Raw genomic sequence first — 16,712 nt, 5'->3', positions numbered from 1 at the left:
AGAATCGTTTCTCGATTTAGGGGTCAGGGTAATGGAGTAGATTGAATTCACACAAATAACATAACAGTCTACAAAATTCTATGATGACTCATTACTACCCGGTTTCGCGCGGAAGAAGACATCATGCGTTGCAAAGCAAGCATCACACTCTACTTCTGATGCATGCTTGCCTTATATGGCCATGCGCTATTTCTAATGGTGTTCTTTTTCTCTGTCACTCTCATTCATGTGTGAGAACATAGCACCCTTCCAAGTGCCAATGGCATAAGAAATCCTGAGAGGAAGCCACACCCAACCTTTATCTCTAGTGCATCCAAAGTCCAAAAAGAACTTATTAATTGAGTACCTCCAAGGTCACATTATTAATGAAGATGCATCCATCTCTGCTCTTAAAGGCAAAAGATATCCAATAAATAAATAAATAAATTATAATCCTGAAACTCGGTGAACCACGTCATTTTTTTATTTATTCACGCCATTCATCTGAATTAATCACCACTAGCTCGGCTGATCTACATGTGATGTAATAGTATCCTCTAGATCTCTCTCTCTCTCAAAAAAAGGAAAGAAAGAAAAAAGAGTTCCTCTCTGACTCTGCGGCCTGCGGTTCGTTCATCCGCAAGAACGGTGTGCACGCAGACAGGTGGGCCCAGCAGACCCCCGTCTTCCTCCTCTCCGTCGCTGGCCGTTTTCAAATGACCCCCTTATAAATACCCAAACCTCAGACCGGTCCCCGGAAATCTCCGAGACCGAGAGCAGAGAGAGCGCCCCCGCCGAGAAGAAGAAGAAACTCCCCCACCGCGGCCCGCGGCTCCACCGGCCGATCCGGCCGGCCCCGATGGAGCTCCTGAGCGGCGGCGCTCTCGCGTGGCAGCAGTACCGCTCGCTGCTCCGCAAGAACGCCACGCTCACCTGGCGCCACCGCCGGTCCGCGGCTCTGCAGCTCTTCTCCTCGCTCGTCTTCATCTTCCTCATCTTCTGCATCGACCGCGCCGTCCGCTCCAGGTTCTCCAGCACCACCGCCTACCGCAACGTGCCGGACCCGGAGGCGCTCGTCGCGCCGCCGATCCCGCCCTGCGAGGACAAGTTCTTCATCAAGTCCCCCTGCTACGACTTCCTCTGGAGCGACGGCGGCAGCGCCCGTGTCAAGGGGCTCGTCGATGCCATCCGGAGGAACAACCCCGGCCGGCCCATCCCCGCAGAGAAGGTCCTCAATTCCTTCCTTCCTTCATCCTTTTCCGCGTCTGTTTCATCAGTTACCGGTCTGGGTTGGGGAAGATTGGGTTTCGTTCTCGATCTTTGCGGTGGAATTGGTGTGCGATTTGCGCGTGATGAGTTGGGCTGGCCTGTCTGGGCGGCGGGGAATGTCGTGCTCGCATGTTTGGTGTGACGAATTTGGGTTTTCTTTATTTCTTTTTCTTTGAGAGCAGGAATTTGAGTTCTCGGTGGGGAAAGATTGGATTTTATTTCAGGAGCGCGGTTTTTATTCCGGGGAACGAAGGAAACCGGGTTAATATTTTTCTCATGTCAGTTTGGCCTCTTGAAAAGGAGGATTTTGGGGCATTTTCAGAAGGTGATTTTGATTGGGGAGCTGCATCGGTTTGGAGAATTTCTTGTTGAGAACGGTTGAACCTATGCACTAACACGTGCCAATTGGATATATGGGACTTGAAAATAAGTTTAATTCAACTTAACTGAATTAATTCTTGTCAGCTGTCACTGGTTGTTTATCTCCTTATAATCATTTTGGAGCAGAGCGATTGGACGGTTTGACGGGTGAACTTAGATCATCATTTTGATGAGGTTGACAGTTTTAGTACCTGATTTGTGTCCATCTGACTTTTGGATGGAAGTGGTGGGCACCCACATCAGAACTTAGATGGTAGAATTTTGTGAGCTTTCCAAAGGGAAGTGTGAAAAGGATGCCTAGTTTGTTGTTCATGTGATCTGGGGAACTCCCAGGTCCACACGGAACAGCTAATTTGGTTAATGTCGTTTCATGTCACTTTCATGCCCTGGTGTGTCTTAAGACATTTCCTTGGAACCTAAGTTGGTGAGGATGCACCTTGGAATGCTAACTAAGAATATGTTGGAGAATTTTTAGGGAAGAGTGCATGGTTTGTATAGTCTAGACGATAGTATCAATGAACTGGTGTTAGAGTTCTGTTAATTAGTGATTTATTTAGTGCGAAACTCTATTGATCAGGAACTTTAACAGCATACAGAAAAATGTTGCGTTCAGTTAGGAGTCCACTCATGAGTCCGTTCTGTTGTCTGAATTAGTTTACTTAAATTCAACAGCTGAAACTTTTTTCTTCTATATGCTATAATCAGATAAAATATGGCATTCGAGACTAGCTAGTATAGTTTTGCCTTCTCATGATTTACTGTCAGTTTGTCATTTGATGTGAGCTCGGATCTAGTGGTAACCTGAAAAAAATATAGTACTCTCTCTGGAGTCCAGATTTAAATGTTTCAACCTTCTCAGGTCATCCTATAATTTCTAGGAACACTTTATCTCCACTCGTCTTTATTGCCCTTGCCAAATAATATTGACCCATCTTTCTCAATGTGTAATGGAGGGCAACCTAGTCATTTGATCTACGTGTTAATCCTTATGTACTTGTCTTAAACAACTTATATTTTGAATTGGAGGGAGTCTGCACTAGCCACATCAATCAAGTATGCAACTTCACCCCAGAATTCATTATGACTCAACATGTTATCTGATTGATTCTCAATGATTTTCTCAGGTTTTAGGTTTTAGGACTCCAGATGATGTTGATGCTTGGCTGTTTCAAAACCCAATGCGCTGTCCTGGTGCTTTACATTTTCAAGATATAAATGCCACTCAGATAAAGTATGGCATCCAGACAAACTCTACTCCAGTAGCACGGAGAGGAACATATGAAGACCCAACTTTCAAGTTCCAGATACCACTTCAAGTTGCAGCTGAGAGGGAAATGGCAAGGCTGCTTATTGGAGGTAGTCCTTCTTCCATGCTTTTTTAGCAAAATTGTTGACAGCAATGCCTGCTCGTTTGTACTTTTTTAAATACTATCTTTTTGGCCAGATATTTTTGCAGACTGTTTATTGTAGTTTGCGTAAGTAAATTTGAGTTGTATGTTTGGTTTCTATGTTAATTGTGCTTGGGGAATAACTCTAAATTTTCATGAATGTAACAGACCCAAATTTTAGCTGGACTGTGGGATTCAAGGAATTTGCTCACCCAGCCACAGAAACATTCTCTACCATTGCTCAAGCAGGGCCAACTTTCTTCCTTGCAATTGCAATGTTTGGATTTGTTTTTCAGATCAGCGCCTTGGTGACAGAGAAAGAATTAAAGCTTCGCCAGGTTCAAACTTTACCCGATGCCTACGAGCATTTTAAGATTTACTTTTCTTTATGCTCCAAGTGACCCAAAGTTTCGGCACATTTGCAGGCTATGTCTACCATGGGGCTCTATGAATCGGCCTACTGGTTATCGTGGTTTACCTGGGAGGCCCTTCTTACAACACTTTCAGCACTTTTTACTGTGCTATTTGGGATGATGTTCCAGTTTGACTTCTTCCTTAATAATAGTTTTGGAATCCTATTCCTCCTGTTCTTCCTGTTCCAACTGAACATGGTAAATTTCAAATATTGATCAATATGCTTGTTTTGATTGTGCCCATTTTCAATACTCAGTTTTGTTAACAACTCATTGCATGTATGAATTTTGTTTATGCATTTCCTAATTCTTAGCATAGTTTGCAAATCGTGCTTTTTTTTTTCTAAATATCTCCCCTTACATACAAATCCATGATGTTTGCTGCAGCTTAGTTTTGCCTTCATGATTTCCACATTTGTAGCAAAGGCAGCATCAGCTACTACTGTTGGATTTGCAATATTCATTATTGGGTTCTTGACTCAGGTAATGTTTTGTTAATCATCATATTATCCATCAAGTATTTCATTTTGTCAGAAAATATGCAGATACCATTGTTATTGCCTCCCTGTGCAGCTTGTTACCACCTTTGGGTTCCCATATTCGGCTGACTACAAAAAATTGTACCGGACATTGTGGTCTCTCTTTCCTCCTGATGTATTTGCCAAAGCCCTCAACATTCTAGGCAAGGCAACAGCCACTCCTGAAGATAAAGGTATCAGCTGGAATCAGCGTGGGAAGTGCCCATCTTTTGAGACGGACTGCGTCATTACTATAGTATGTGCAAAACATCCTTTTTTAGATATTATATCTTGTAGCCACTAGATATCAAGCTCTTACTGTTGAAAAATATATAACAGGATGGTATCTATAAATGGCTCATCTCCACGTTTTTCTTGTGGTTTGTCTTGGCAATCTACTTTGACAACATACTTCCAAATGTAAATGGTGTCCGAAAGTCAGTTTTCTACTTTCTTATTCCTTCATACTGGACGGGTAAAGGAGGCAAGATGCAAGGTCAGAAATTGAAGTATTTGGTAGATCTTTACAGTGTTTCAACTGTAATTTCTTACACTAGCCATTAATCTGCATTCCAGAGGGAGGCCTCTTTAGCTGTTTTGGTTCAAGCCGTCCAGCTGATGATGCTGCCCCTACTGATGAGGATGTTCTTGCGGAGGAAAACCTAGTAAAGGAGCAAGCTGCAAACAATGAGGTAGATCCTGGTACTGCAGTTCAAATACATGGTTTACGGAAGACATATCCAGGAACTTTCAGCATGGGTTGTTGCAAATGCTCAACAACTAAGCCATTTCATTCCGTCAAAGTAAGTAAACAGTAATCTTCTGGCACAAATACATGCAACTTGCTTGTTCTGATATGATAATTCATAACCTAAAAATTTCTTCAGGGTTTGTGGGTGAACCTTGAGAAGGACCAGCTATTCTGTCTTCTTGGGCCCAATGGAGCCGGTAAAACAACTACAATCAGTTGTCTGACTGGAATCACACCAATTACAGGGGGTGATGGTAAGTATCATTCATTAAAGCAGCTTCTGATTTCATTTTCTCAAAATAATTATGCGCATGCTAATGGTACACACTAAACATTTCACAGCATTCATTTATGGTCAATCTGTCCGTAGCGCTGTTGGAATGACAAATATTCGTAGGATGATCGGAGTCTGTCCACAGGTAGTACTGTAGACATTTTTGTATTCCTGATGCAAGTGGTGGTGTAAATAAAAAAGGATATAAATATTTATTCTATTATTTTGCAGTTTGATATCCTGTGGGATGCATTAACAGCTAAGGAGCACATGGAATTGTTTGCGAGCATCAAGGGATTGCCTCCATCAGCAATCGTGTCGGTATGTTTCTTGAGAATATTTTGACTTGTTCTCTCTTAAACCAATATGATCTAGCATTTTGATTTTTCTATGGTTTGATCACAAAACATAGGTTGCAGAGGAATCATTAGCCAAAGTGAAGCTCAGCCAGGTAACTAATGTTAGAGCAGGCAGCTACAGTGGAGGAATGAAGCGCCGGCTAAGTGTTGCGATAGCTCTAATTGGTGACCCAAAATTGGTGTTTCTTGATGAACCGGTAAGGACACAGCAAATTTAGAATTGGTTTGTTTCTTAGACTCCCATACTACATGTCAATATAACCATGTATATCATACGTAGACTACTGGCATGGATCCAATAACAAGGAGGCATGTCTGGGACATCATAGAAGAGGCGAAGAAAGGAAGAGCTATTGTCTTGACCACCCATTCCATGGAGGAGGCTGATATTCTTAGTGACCGGATAGCAATAATGGCAAAGGGGAAACTGCGTTGCATTGGGACATCAATAAGGCTGAAGTCGAAATTTGGAACAGGATATATCACTAACGTTAATTTCTCTGGAAATGGCCACATGCAGAGCCCTAACATCAACAGCAACACCGAGGCCATGGTTAACCCTAACATAGAAGCTGTCAAATGGTTCTTCAAGGAAGTACGTGCCTGATGATTAAACAAGATTATTGACTTGACATCATTTCTCCTACCATCTTGGATGTAAATGCTTGTTTCTTTTGTGCTGGCCAGCGGCTTGATGTTGACCCAAAAGAGGAGAGCAGGACGTTCTTGACATTTGTTATCCCCCATCACAAAGAACCGCTTCTGACGGTAATACCTTGGCACACAGAACTCTGATATACATCATTTTTTTCCCGAAAAAGTAAAGTATACACCAATACTTCCACAAACAGAGATTCTTTGGGGAACTGCAAGACAGGGAAGGGGAATTTGGAATATCAGATATTCAACTTGGTCTCACGACACTTGAAGAGGTCTTCCTGAACATTGCAAAGCAGGCAGAGCTGGAGAGCTCTACTGCTGAAGGCACCCTGGTGACTCTTAACCTGTCATCAGGAGCAACAATTCAGGTCTGTGCTTAATAATCCTAAGAACACTACCACACTTATCTTAAGAAAAAGACCTTTGAGATATACAAACTGTTATCAAGTAGCCATAGTTTGCTTATCTGATTGTGTCAAAAAGAAAAAAAACTGCTTATCTGGGATACATTAGAATATTGTTTTATCTTCTTTAATTTTGGCTCTTTCACAATGTAGATTCCCAAGGGGGCTCGTTTTGTTGGTATTCCTGGAACTGAGACAGAAGAGCATCCAAGAGGTGTCATGGTTGAGGTTTACTGGGATCAGGATGAAAATGGATCGCTCTGCATTTCCGGTCACTCTGATGAGATGCCAGTGCCAGTCGATGTTGAGCTCAGGAGGCCGCCCTCAATTTCTCGTAGAGCCTCAATGGCCCGTGAAGGACCAGTTGGGTATATCATTGACCCAAACCAGGTCTCATGAAAAAGATAAATCGGGGGTGCAAAGTTAGGATTGCTTTTCATGTAAATTATCTTAGTTGTGTTGGTACATATAGGAATTCTGCTATGCTTTTATTGTTTATACCAGAACCTAGAACATCATAACTTTATATGCAGTGGTAATTTGTGAAGAAGTGGTTGGTGAAAGATTGTACATCGTGGCACTTGCTTTTTCTGTTGTTTCTGTTTCCTGCTGTGAAATAAAGAAGTATTATATCGGCTATCTTAATGTTTAACAATCTGCACTTATGATTTTTTCCGAATAACTTATATAAGGTTACTGTCACGCACTACACAATGCTATAAGATGCTGATATGGAAAAACTACCATGCTACAAGGAGAATTATCTGTAGATTAAAACATGATCAATTCTTATGTAACAAAGTTCAGAACATCAAGTATTGCATGTCTCACCATGATGTAAATGATGAAGAGCAGAGAATCTGGACGCATTCTGGAACACGAGAAATTTGGAATTCTGCCATTATTAGAGGTGGGTTTCGCCAGTTTACCGTAATGAAACAGTGGTGCACCTCTACAATGCCTTTTCGACATTTTCCTCTCCATTTTGTGTTTTTCCCTTCATAATCTGACCATAATGCCCTTGAGGGCCTCTTCTCCTTCTCCATTCGCTAGCTTCTCGTTTCCTCCCCGAGACTCTGTCCGCCGGCTCGCTCAGCTCTGCCTGCCCCACCGCCGCCCCTTCCCGTCGCCGCCCCAAGCACCCGTCGCCACCCCTTCCTGCCCCAGCCACCCGTCGTCCCCTAGGTTCTGCAGCGGACGCCCAAGCCTGCCGCCACCGCCCAAGTTCCCCGATGAACCATGTTCCTAGGGCACACCCTCCCATCCTATTCTGCCACCAAGAACTAGTTCTAGGTTGGAAGAGGTCTGGTTCAAAGGGCATTGTGGATCTGCGCCATGAACTGCGATTGGATTGATCTCCTAGTTAGGTAAGTGATTTCTTCCTTCTCGTGCTCGTCGTGATGCCATAGGCATCCTAACTCGAGTGTGCTGAATCGTAGTTGGTTTCCCATCTAACTGAATTTTTTTTTGTCTGTTCAATCGATTTGACTAGGCTCCATGGCGAGCCTGAGCTTAGTGTAGCAGTAGTAGAACCTCCTGGGGCTGTTGATCAAGCTTTACCTCATCCGGAAGTGGAAGTAGCACTAAATGTTGATTGGAATACGCTGCAAATCCATGAAATACGCGGCGGCAGGTGGCTGGGGCGGCAATGGGTGCCTAGGGCAGTGCCGGTTCGCGGCGGGTAGTTGGGGCGGCGGGCGGCGGCGGGTGGCTGGGGCGGTGTAGCCGGCGGACAGAGAAGAGCACAAGAGATTGGGCAGCAGGTGAATGGATAAGGAGAAGGCTCCCCAAGGGGATTATGGTCAGGTCATGTGGCTAAAACAAGGAGAAAATACAAAATGGAGAGGAAAATATCGAAAAGACATTGTAGCAGTGCGCCACCATTTCGTAATGGCAATCTGGCAAAACCCATTTGCGGGATGGCAAACTGGCGAAACCCACTTCTGAGAATGGCAGAATTCCAAATTTCTCTCTAGAACACCATGTAAACACTGCACTATAAATGCCCTAATAATTCACTTGACGGTGAGCAGAAGTCCGTAACACTATAGCTGGAACTCCGAAAATCCGAATGATATCCAACTGAACAATGAAAAACAAAGCCATCTCGAAATCGATTAGACCCTGCGTGAGTAAAACATGAACGATTGTGATGATTGAGAACAAAAGAAGTGTAAGAAATTGAGAGAAAGGAAGAAATTCAAGCATGTCTATATCAATGTCTTCAGGAGCCATGCACACATGTTTGTTGAACTATCCATCATCGATGTGGTGTGATACATATCCCAGCCAGAGCTTTTGCTTGCAAACTCATGGACAACATAGGCACTAGTAGAGAACTTAGTATTAGTCCCGGTTGTTAGGGTGTATATCTTTCGAAAATCCATCCGGGATAAACCAATCGAGACAAAAGGGAGGATCTTTAGTCCCGAGTCCTTCAACCGGGAGTAAAGCCACCCTTTAGTCTCGGTTGGTTTTACCAACCGGGAGTAAAGGGCCTGCCAAAACCAACCGGGAGTAAAGGTGCCCCTTTAGTCCTAGTTGAGTTTTCCAATCGGGACTAAAGTCCTCCTTAAATTTCAGGTGCACGCCATGTAGGCGCCTGCATGGTGCCTGTAATTATTTCATGCATCACGTACGTACCCGGCCCTTTTGTTAACCTTTAGTAGTTGAGACTTTTTTTATAATGAAATCAAACTAGTATTTAAACGAATGAAACTAGTAATTATACAATTACTATATATACAATTCTTAGTATATATATACAATTCTTAGCATACTATACAAATCGATCTTAGCATATTATATATACAAATCAAACTACATATCTACAATCTTCCCGTCGAGGTGTTGCTCGGAGCGTCTAAATTTCATCCATCGTAATAGAATTCTCCATGTGGATTTACCACCTCGTCCATCAGGAATCCAATGAGACCTTCACATATTGCTGCTACTCTTTCCTTCTTCAAGAGTCCTTGTTGAATATTTAACATCTATAATTTGGAAATATGTGAATGTTACACAAACAATTAAATATAAGGAGCTAGAAAATAATTAACTATTAATAGTTTTATTTTACGTACTTTAAAGTTGTGTAGCGTCATCTTTAGTCTCTTGGGTCCCACAAAACTGTGCATGTGCTCACAGATGTAGTAGCCACATAGATTATTCCCGGGTTCCTGTCTTAAGCACTTTAGTGGGGAAAAAATAAGTAATGAAATATTCGTGTTATAGAATGTACAAAATGTGCAGATTTCATACGTACCGGGAAGTCCGTGTTCCATGTAAGTTTTTCTTTGAATGGACCTCTATGTGTCCTCATGAATTGTCTCCATGCGCTGCGGATTAAAATAATGAATGATATAGTGTTAGGTGAAAATTTAGGAAACAAACTTTTGCATAGAGATAAAGGTCTAGAATTATTACAAGCCTAGCATGTCTTGCATGTCTCGGTACTCCACCGGATCTTTCCTCAATGAATCGAAGACAGTGACGTGGCTTCTTTTAGGCTCAATTATAATGAGGATCTAGTGGAAGCTGCGTACATAAATGTTCATATATATTAGAGGAGTACCCAGACGAGACTTTTTTACTATTCAAGCATTCAAACATGTTATCCTTCTCTTCCTTGCTGAGAGTGTAACTGGCAGGATGTAAGTAGTGTTGTCCGTTGTCTCTTTTTTCCGGATGTAGGTCATCTCATTACCCCATGGCTTTCAGGTCCTGTCTTGCTTCCAATGTATCTTTTGAGGTCCCATAAACACCCATTTCACGCAAAGATTCTTCGTCAGGTGCATCACGTCTATTGCGTTGCAGACCTCTAGGATTTCCCAATAAGGTAGCTCCCAAAATATTGATTTCTTCTTCCACATGGTAGCTCCCAAAATATCACCACGATAGAGGATACAGTCATTAGGGCATGCGTGTATCTTCTGAACCTCCAATGCTAGATGGCAAATAATTTGTTTAGCTTCATATGTTGTGGACGACAATTTATTATTCTCGGGAAGAATCTTCTTGACAATGTTCAACATCCCCTGAAATGCCTTATCGAACACACCATTTTTGGCCTTCCATTGCACAAATTCTAGTGTTGTAGCTAGTTTTTTTAGGTCCTGCTGGCAATCTGGGTACAATAATTTTTGGTGATCATCTATCATGTGCTGCAACTTTGCTGCTTCCTTCTCAGTTTCACAATCTCTATGTGCATCTCGTAGCACCTGACCAAGGTCATCACTAGGGCCATCTTTTGCAAACTCATCTTCATCAGCCTCGCCCATTGTAGTATCTACAAAATCTTGGCCGGCAGCCTAGTCCGGAATGTTTTCATCATCCTCCTCCTCTTCGTCGTCTTCCATTACAACCCCTCTTTTGTCGTGCTTGGTCCAAACCAAATAGTTAGGCATGAAACCGTATCTAAACAAGTGGCTGTGAATAGTCCCCCAGGAATTCTTTGAATAGTCCTTCTTGTTACTGCATTGGAAGCATGGACAACATACGAACCCGTTCTTTGGCTTGTTTGCTTTGGCCACTTCGAGAAAATAATGCAAGCCATCAATAAACACCTTGCTCCGTCTGTCCGCATTATACATCTATTCCGATCCATCTGCATCGTATTACGCATGAAAATGGATTATACTTGAAAATGGATTACGCATGAAAATGGATTCACGATTGAAAGCATGTCAAACTTTGTAATGCAAATAATGCTGAAAGTTTAGATATAGATAGAAATACACATATTTAAATTACAGATCCAAACAACATGATATACTACGACAAGCCATCCACTGAGTATTATCTAGGAGGACTTTAAGCATCCTTGGGCGGTGAAGACGAAGGTTCCGCTGACCCAGCCTCATCCTGTGGTTTATTTGTGCCTCCTGCAATGGTAGTACTAAGTGGACATGAAACACCCAGACTGGCGATGGAGCATAACAACCACCAAAAGGAGGTTCCTAACCTGCCGCAACGGCATTTTCATGAATCTCTGCAAAAAACGAAGCACTGCTTTCTCCAACGTGCTCATTTTCTTTGGCTTATCATGAGGGCCAACTATGGTTTTCCCCTTGCCACGAGAGGAATGACAATCACCCCCACCATTGCCACTACCTCCAGTAGCAGAAGCCACTCTATGTACAAAAATTCATACCTTAGCACTGCAGAACTTGTTGAACTTGAAGACTGTGATCATCTCGGTGAGCATGTTCTCCACTGGGTGGCACCGTACTTCGTCATGGAATAGCTTTGATTCTACGAGAAAGGGGACACAGTCTTCCACGATGTCCATTGCCGCTCTTTCTCGTAGAATCGGAGCTCCTCTTTGACGTCCGTTGCTGCTCGGCGGAGAACATGCTTACCGAGATGAACACGGTGTGACAGCTGAACTTGTTGAACTTGAAGACCGTGATCATCTCGCGAGCATGTTCTCAACTAGGCGGCACCGTACTTCATCATGGAAGAGCTTTGATTATACAAAAAAAGGGGACACGGTCTTCCATGATGTCTGTATTTGCTCTTTCTCGTAGAATCAGAGCTCCTCCTTGACGTCCGTTGCTGCTTGGCGAAGAACATGCTTACCGAGATGAACACGGTATGCAAGTTCAACAAAAAACCATATTGAATTTGACAAGATAAACCGTCTAGACAAGGGTAGCATCATTCTTAAACCACTGCAAGGATACAAACTATATATGACACATCAATCTCCCTCACATTCTAGCTCAAAATCCTCTCCATTTTCTACTTCACATTCTAGCAAATAAACTATCCATTTCCATTCTACACATCAAGTTGTTTTAACTAATACGAATCGTATATAACAAGCAAACTATCCATCACATTCTAGCTCAAAAACATGTATAAATACAAATCCTCTTCATTCTCGATCTTTCTAACAAACAAACTTATTTTTCTCCCTCTCTAAAGCATAAATCAAAGCATAACAAGAGGATGAAGTAGCAAACCTTCACAACACTTTGGATGAGTGAAATTCGCATAGAAATAAGGGAAAAAAATTCGGGCTGCACCTCCCTTGCTTTGGTGCCACCGGAGAGTAGGTGAAGCTCTCTGTCTTTGTGGAGTGGACTAGCTTGGGTTGGAGGAGAAAGAAAGACCTCTGTCTAGGATATAATGAGGGATGAGTTTTTATCCCTGTTAAAAACTCCAATCGGGACAAAAAGAAACACCTTTTGTCCCGATCGGGACAAAAGGGCCACCCTTTCATCCCGGTTGGAGGCTTCAACCGAGATAAAAGGGGCACGCCACCGACGCCTGGACTCTGGCCATTACAACTGGGACTAAAGGGGTCCCTTTAGTCCCGGTTGCAAATACCAACCAGGAGTAACTCTCCGCTCCATTCCAGCTTATCGTGGCGCGCCCCCTTTTGTCCCGAGCCAACTTTAAACTAGGATAAAAGGGGACACATGGAAGATCAGTTCTCTACTAGTGAGGGTTAACATCTTCCAACATATTATGTCCCAAATCATACATTTTTACACTAGGGGTAAGAACAGGTTGGGCGGTGAACGTTCCTAAAATGATCAGTTCATTCTTTGCATTGTTTAGCTCATCAAGACTGCACCATTCCATAATTCTTACTGTGTAGAAAACTGCCACTGTGGTAGACACAATCGGCAAATACACTACTTGCTATTGTCAAAGCCTAAGTCCACAAGTAACCGGACTACAACTAGGATTTCTAGATCCTTCTATACTCTCAGTTCTAGAGTCCGGTTGTTTTACAGCACTACCCTTAGGCGATTATTACGAATGCATATGACTCATCAAAAACTCATCCTAAAAACTCAGTGGGAAAAACGATTATTGGAGAAAAAGTACATATGAACCGTAATTGTATTGTAGTATCGCACATGTTTCCTCATTAAAAACTTTATGTGAGAAACTTTCAAATAAAAACATACAAAGGGAAAAAGACTACAACATTAAACCTTCTTAGTTTATACTATTCTATATAGCTATTCTTCATGAACATTAAACAATTTTCAAGATTTATGCATGAACTTTACGACTCTTGTAATAAAAATATACATGATCTTAAACAATCAAGTGGTACACCTTCATGATAACTTCAATAATTAATCATCAAAGTTGGATCCTTCTAGGTACAACTAAATTACTTCAAGTGTAAATATGATTAAAGATATGCTCGCCCTCATGACAACATCCTTTGAACTTTAGTATTCAAAATGCCTTAGTCATATTCTTCATAAATGTGCATGAGTACAATGCTTAGTCCTTCAAAGACTTAATTTATAATTCTTCTAAATTATGATTAGGAGTAATGCTTCTAGCACTAGTAACCACTTATTTCACCATGCAACATAAAATAAAAGCTTATCCTTTTAGAGGAATATGGGGTAATGAGTTAAATATTTGCATACCTTATAGATATTACACTTAAAATTTTAATATTTGAATTTAAAATGATAACAACTCTATTTTAGTGGATTCTAAGCTAGTGCCAATGATCTATTCAGTAGATCCTCTAGATTTGGCTTCTTCCACTAAGATAATAATGTCTTCATTTAAGGGGATAATTCAATTTGCCAATCATCAATATACCTTATATGGTATTTGAGGATACTTGCTATCAATGCTAGCTAGTTGCCTAGTTACATATTTACTTACAAGTGCTTGTATGGCACATTCTAGGCCATTTAGTTCCTCACTTCATTTTAATCAGTCAAGGACTTTCTAATTCTTTGAGAATAACATTTCTCTTCTATGAGAAATTCTCTCATGCAAGAGAGAAGTGATTTACATCATCCTTTTTATATTAACTTGAGCTCTTCTATAAGCTCTTTTATTTGGAAAGTATTATTCAAAATGAGTCAATTTTTATGACTTTATTTCCTTCAAGGTTTTTCTCTTTTTGAGAATTTTAATATTCATTCAAGAATACTTTCTACCTTAGATACTTGGGTCCATGTTCAGGCGTAGCAAAAGACACCCAACCACCATTGCTATGGATGAACATAGCAATGCACTAACACCCTTGAGATGGAGAGGGCGACCTCAATGACTTTTGGTAGAACCATTCACCCATGCCTTTAGATGAAAAACATTATCCAAACAAAAGTAGTATATAGGTGCTTATATACTCCTTCAACTCAATATACTTCAAAAAAGACTCCATATAATAGCTTGACAGAAGCGAAACGAGTGAACGGTGGGAGACTCCATATAATGCGCTTACCCTTGATGCGCCCGCGACATGCATTGATATTTAACTAGCCAACGCGAGACGCACGTCATGGCTTGTAGCGGGATTCTAACCAACACTACTGGAAAACTGAGCATTCGTCCAACACGTTAGTACCGGACGCCTTTTCGTCCGGTACTAACGCATGGCGTTAGTACCGGTCATCAGGCACAATGCAACCGGAGCCCCTGTAGTACCGGTTTGGAGCCCCAGCTGGCACTAAATGGCGGCATGGGGACCGGACGGCCAACAGCTAGATTTCCCTGGAAGCCATTTAGTACCGGCTGGTAGCTTCAATCGGTAATAAATGGTGTTCATGCACGTGTGTACTAGATGGTAGCTTCAACCAATACTAAATGTCACAATTTAGTACCGGTTAGAGCCACCAGCTAGTACTAACGTACACACTATAAAATAAGCTCCTTCATCCTCCCTGAGCTCGAGCTCAACCATTTGACCGAGAGTGTCGGTGTTTTAGACCGGCAACCTGCCTAGGGGGTACCCTAGGTGGTCTTTTGTGCGTTAAGGATCGTCGAGAATCAAGGAATCAATGGTGACACAAGAAACGCGATTTAGACAGGTTCGGGCCGCTAGATCACGTAATACCCTAAGTCCTGTGTGTTGGTTTGTATTGATCTTGGATGAACTGGAGTTGTCCTTTAGGGGGGTCCCTGCCCGCCCTTATATACACGGGAGGGCAGGGTTACAAGTCTGAGTCCTAGTCGAGTACTATTACAGAGTTCTACTCGGTATGGCCCGAGTAGTTTTCCATACACACACTTGACTAGTCCGAGTGGGATACGCCTATCCCTTGTCTTGATCGTGTCCGAGTACGCCCCTCAGTGGGCCGTCCAAGGTCTACTCGTGGGCCTGGGGTGCATGCCCGACAGCCCCCGAGTACTTTGTAGTCGTGCGCCACAGTCTTGGGCACTGCGGGCATTATCCGAGTAGTTCATTGTAGAGGTTGTGGATCGAAGTGCTCGAGTACTGTCACGTGGCTGGAAGGTACTCTTCTTGTTCCTTCGGGTTGTTTCTGTTCCGAGAATTTTTATATGGTAGTACGATGTCAATCGCACTCCATATGGAGTAGCCCCCGAGCCTTAGCTTGAGTCGAAGAGTCAGGCTTAGGGTCAATCCTGCTTTTTGTCCATTTTACCCTTGGAAATCTTGAAAAAGAAAAAAACTGACCATCGGGTATGGTACCCGCAGCCCCCGAGCACTTAGGCAAGTTCTGTCGTTGAAGTGGTCAAAAACCCGTTGAAAAGAGTAGCCGTTGGGTGTTTAAGGCAATTAATTCGCTTAAAATCCGTCCGTTGCGTAACTGACGCTTGGAATCCGGAGGTGGCGGAGATAAAACTGGAGGGCCCCCTTTCGGTTAGGTTTACCCCCAGCTGTAATCAGATCTGTTTTTCTTCCTCCCCTGCGCCTCTGCTCCGTGTTTGCGCCATCGCAATTTCCAAGTGCCGCCGCCACCATTGCTCCCCCTTGAGAGAGATCCGAGAGTGAGTGCCTTTTGCGGAAGTTGAAATCGGCGGATGCGCACCAAGAAGATGGGCAAGAAACCTGAGAAGATCCAGGGCAAGGCTCCGGCGGCGGGCAAGGTGAAGTCCAAGAAGGGGATGGAACTGGTGTTGCCGGCACCGAAGGTGGGGCCGACGAATCAGACTGCGCCGCCGCTGCCGGGAGTGACATGGCAGCATTCGGTGATGAAGGAAGAGGCCGTGCAAGCACTAGTCGATGCCAAGCTTCTGCAGCCGAAGGAAATACTCGAGTGGCGCCCAGCTTTTCCAAATGCGTGGCATTTTGAGGAACATCCAGGCGAGACAGTGATGCTCGCACACTTTGTGGAGAGGGGGTTGGCGGTGCCCACCGCCGACTTCTTCAGAGGTATCCTCGAGTATTATAAGCTTCAACTTGTTCATTTGAACCCCAATGGTGTACTGCATATGTCGATTTTCGTACACCTCTGCGAAGTTTATTTGGGGGTTCCTCCAAGCCTCGAGTTGTTTAGGAAGTTGTTCCGCTGTAAGCCGCAGCCAAGTGCACAAAGAACAGAAGTCTTTGGAGGCGCCGGGTTCCAACTTAGGAACTC

The 16,712-nt window shown here is 43.0% G+C and overlaps 1 protein-coding gene across 1 annotated transcript; it reads left to right on the top strand.

Annotated features, from left to right (window-relative positions):
- The first annotated feature begins 746 nt into the window (after positions 1-746).
- LOC117861073 (ABC transporter A family member 2) lies at positions 747-7,035 on the top strand. The gene is made up of 16 exons (XM_034744538.2): positions 747-1,207; positions 2,754-2,985; positions 3,186-3,355; positions 3,443-3,628; positions 3,818-3,913; positions 4,004-4,204; positions 4,288-4,444; positions 4,525-4,751; positions 4,836-4,953; positions 5,042-5,118; positions 5,205-5,294; positions 5,386-5,529; positions 5,613-5,927; positions 6,020-6,100; positions 6,184-6,360; positions 6,550-7,035. Exons 1-16 carry the CDS (start codon positions 839-841, stop codon positions 6,793-6,795), a joined length of 2,886 nt encoding a protein of 961 aa, XP_034600429.1. The 5' UTR covers positions 747-838; the 3' UTR covers positions 6,796-7,035.
- Positions 7,036-16,712: the final 9,677 nt, after the last annotated feature.

This window comes from Setaria viridis, chromosome 6 (genome assembly GCF_005286985.2).
Source record: "Setaria viridis chromosome 6, Setaria_viridis_v4.0, whole genome shotgun sequence".
Classification (NCBI taxonomy): Eukaryota; Viridiplantae; Streptophyta; class Magnoliopsida; order Poales; family Poaceae; genus Setaria; species Setaria viridis.
Note: the sequence above shows the minus strand (reverse complement) of the source record. Positions and strands in the feature narration are given on the sequence as shown.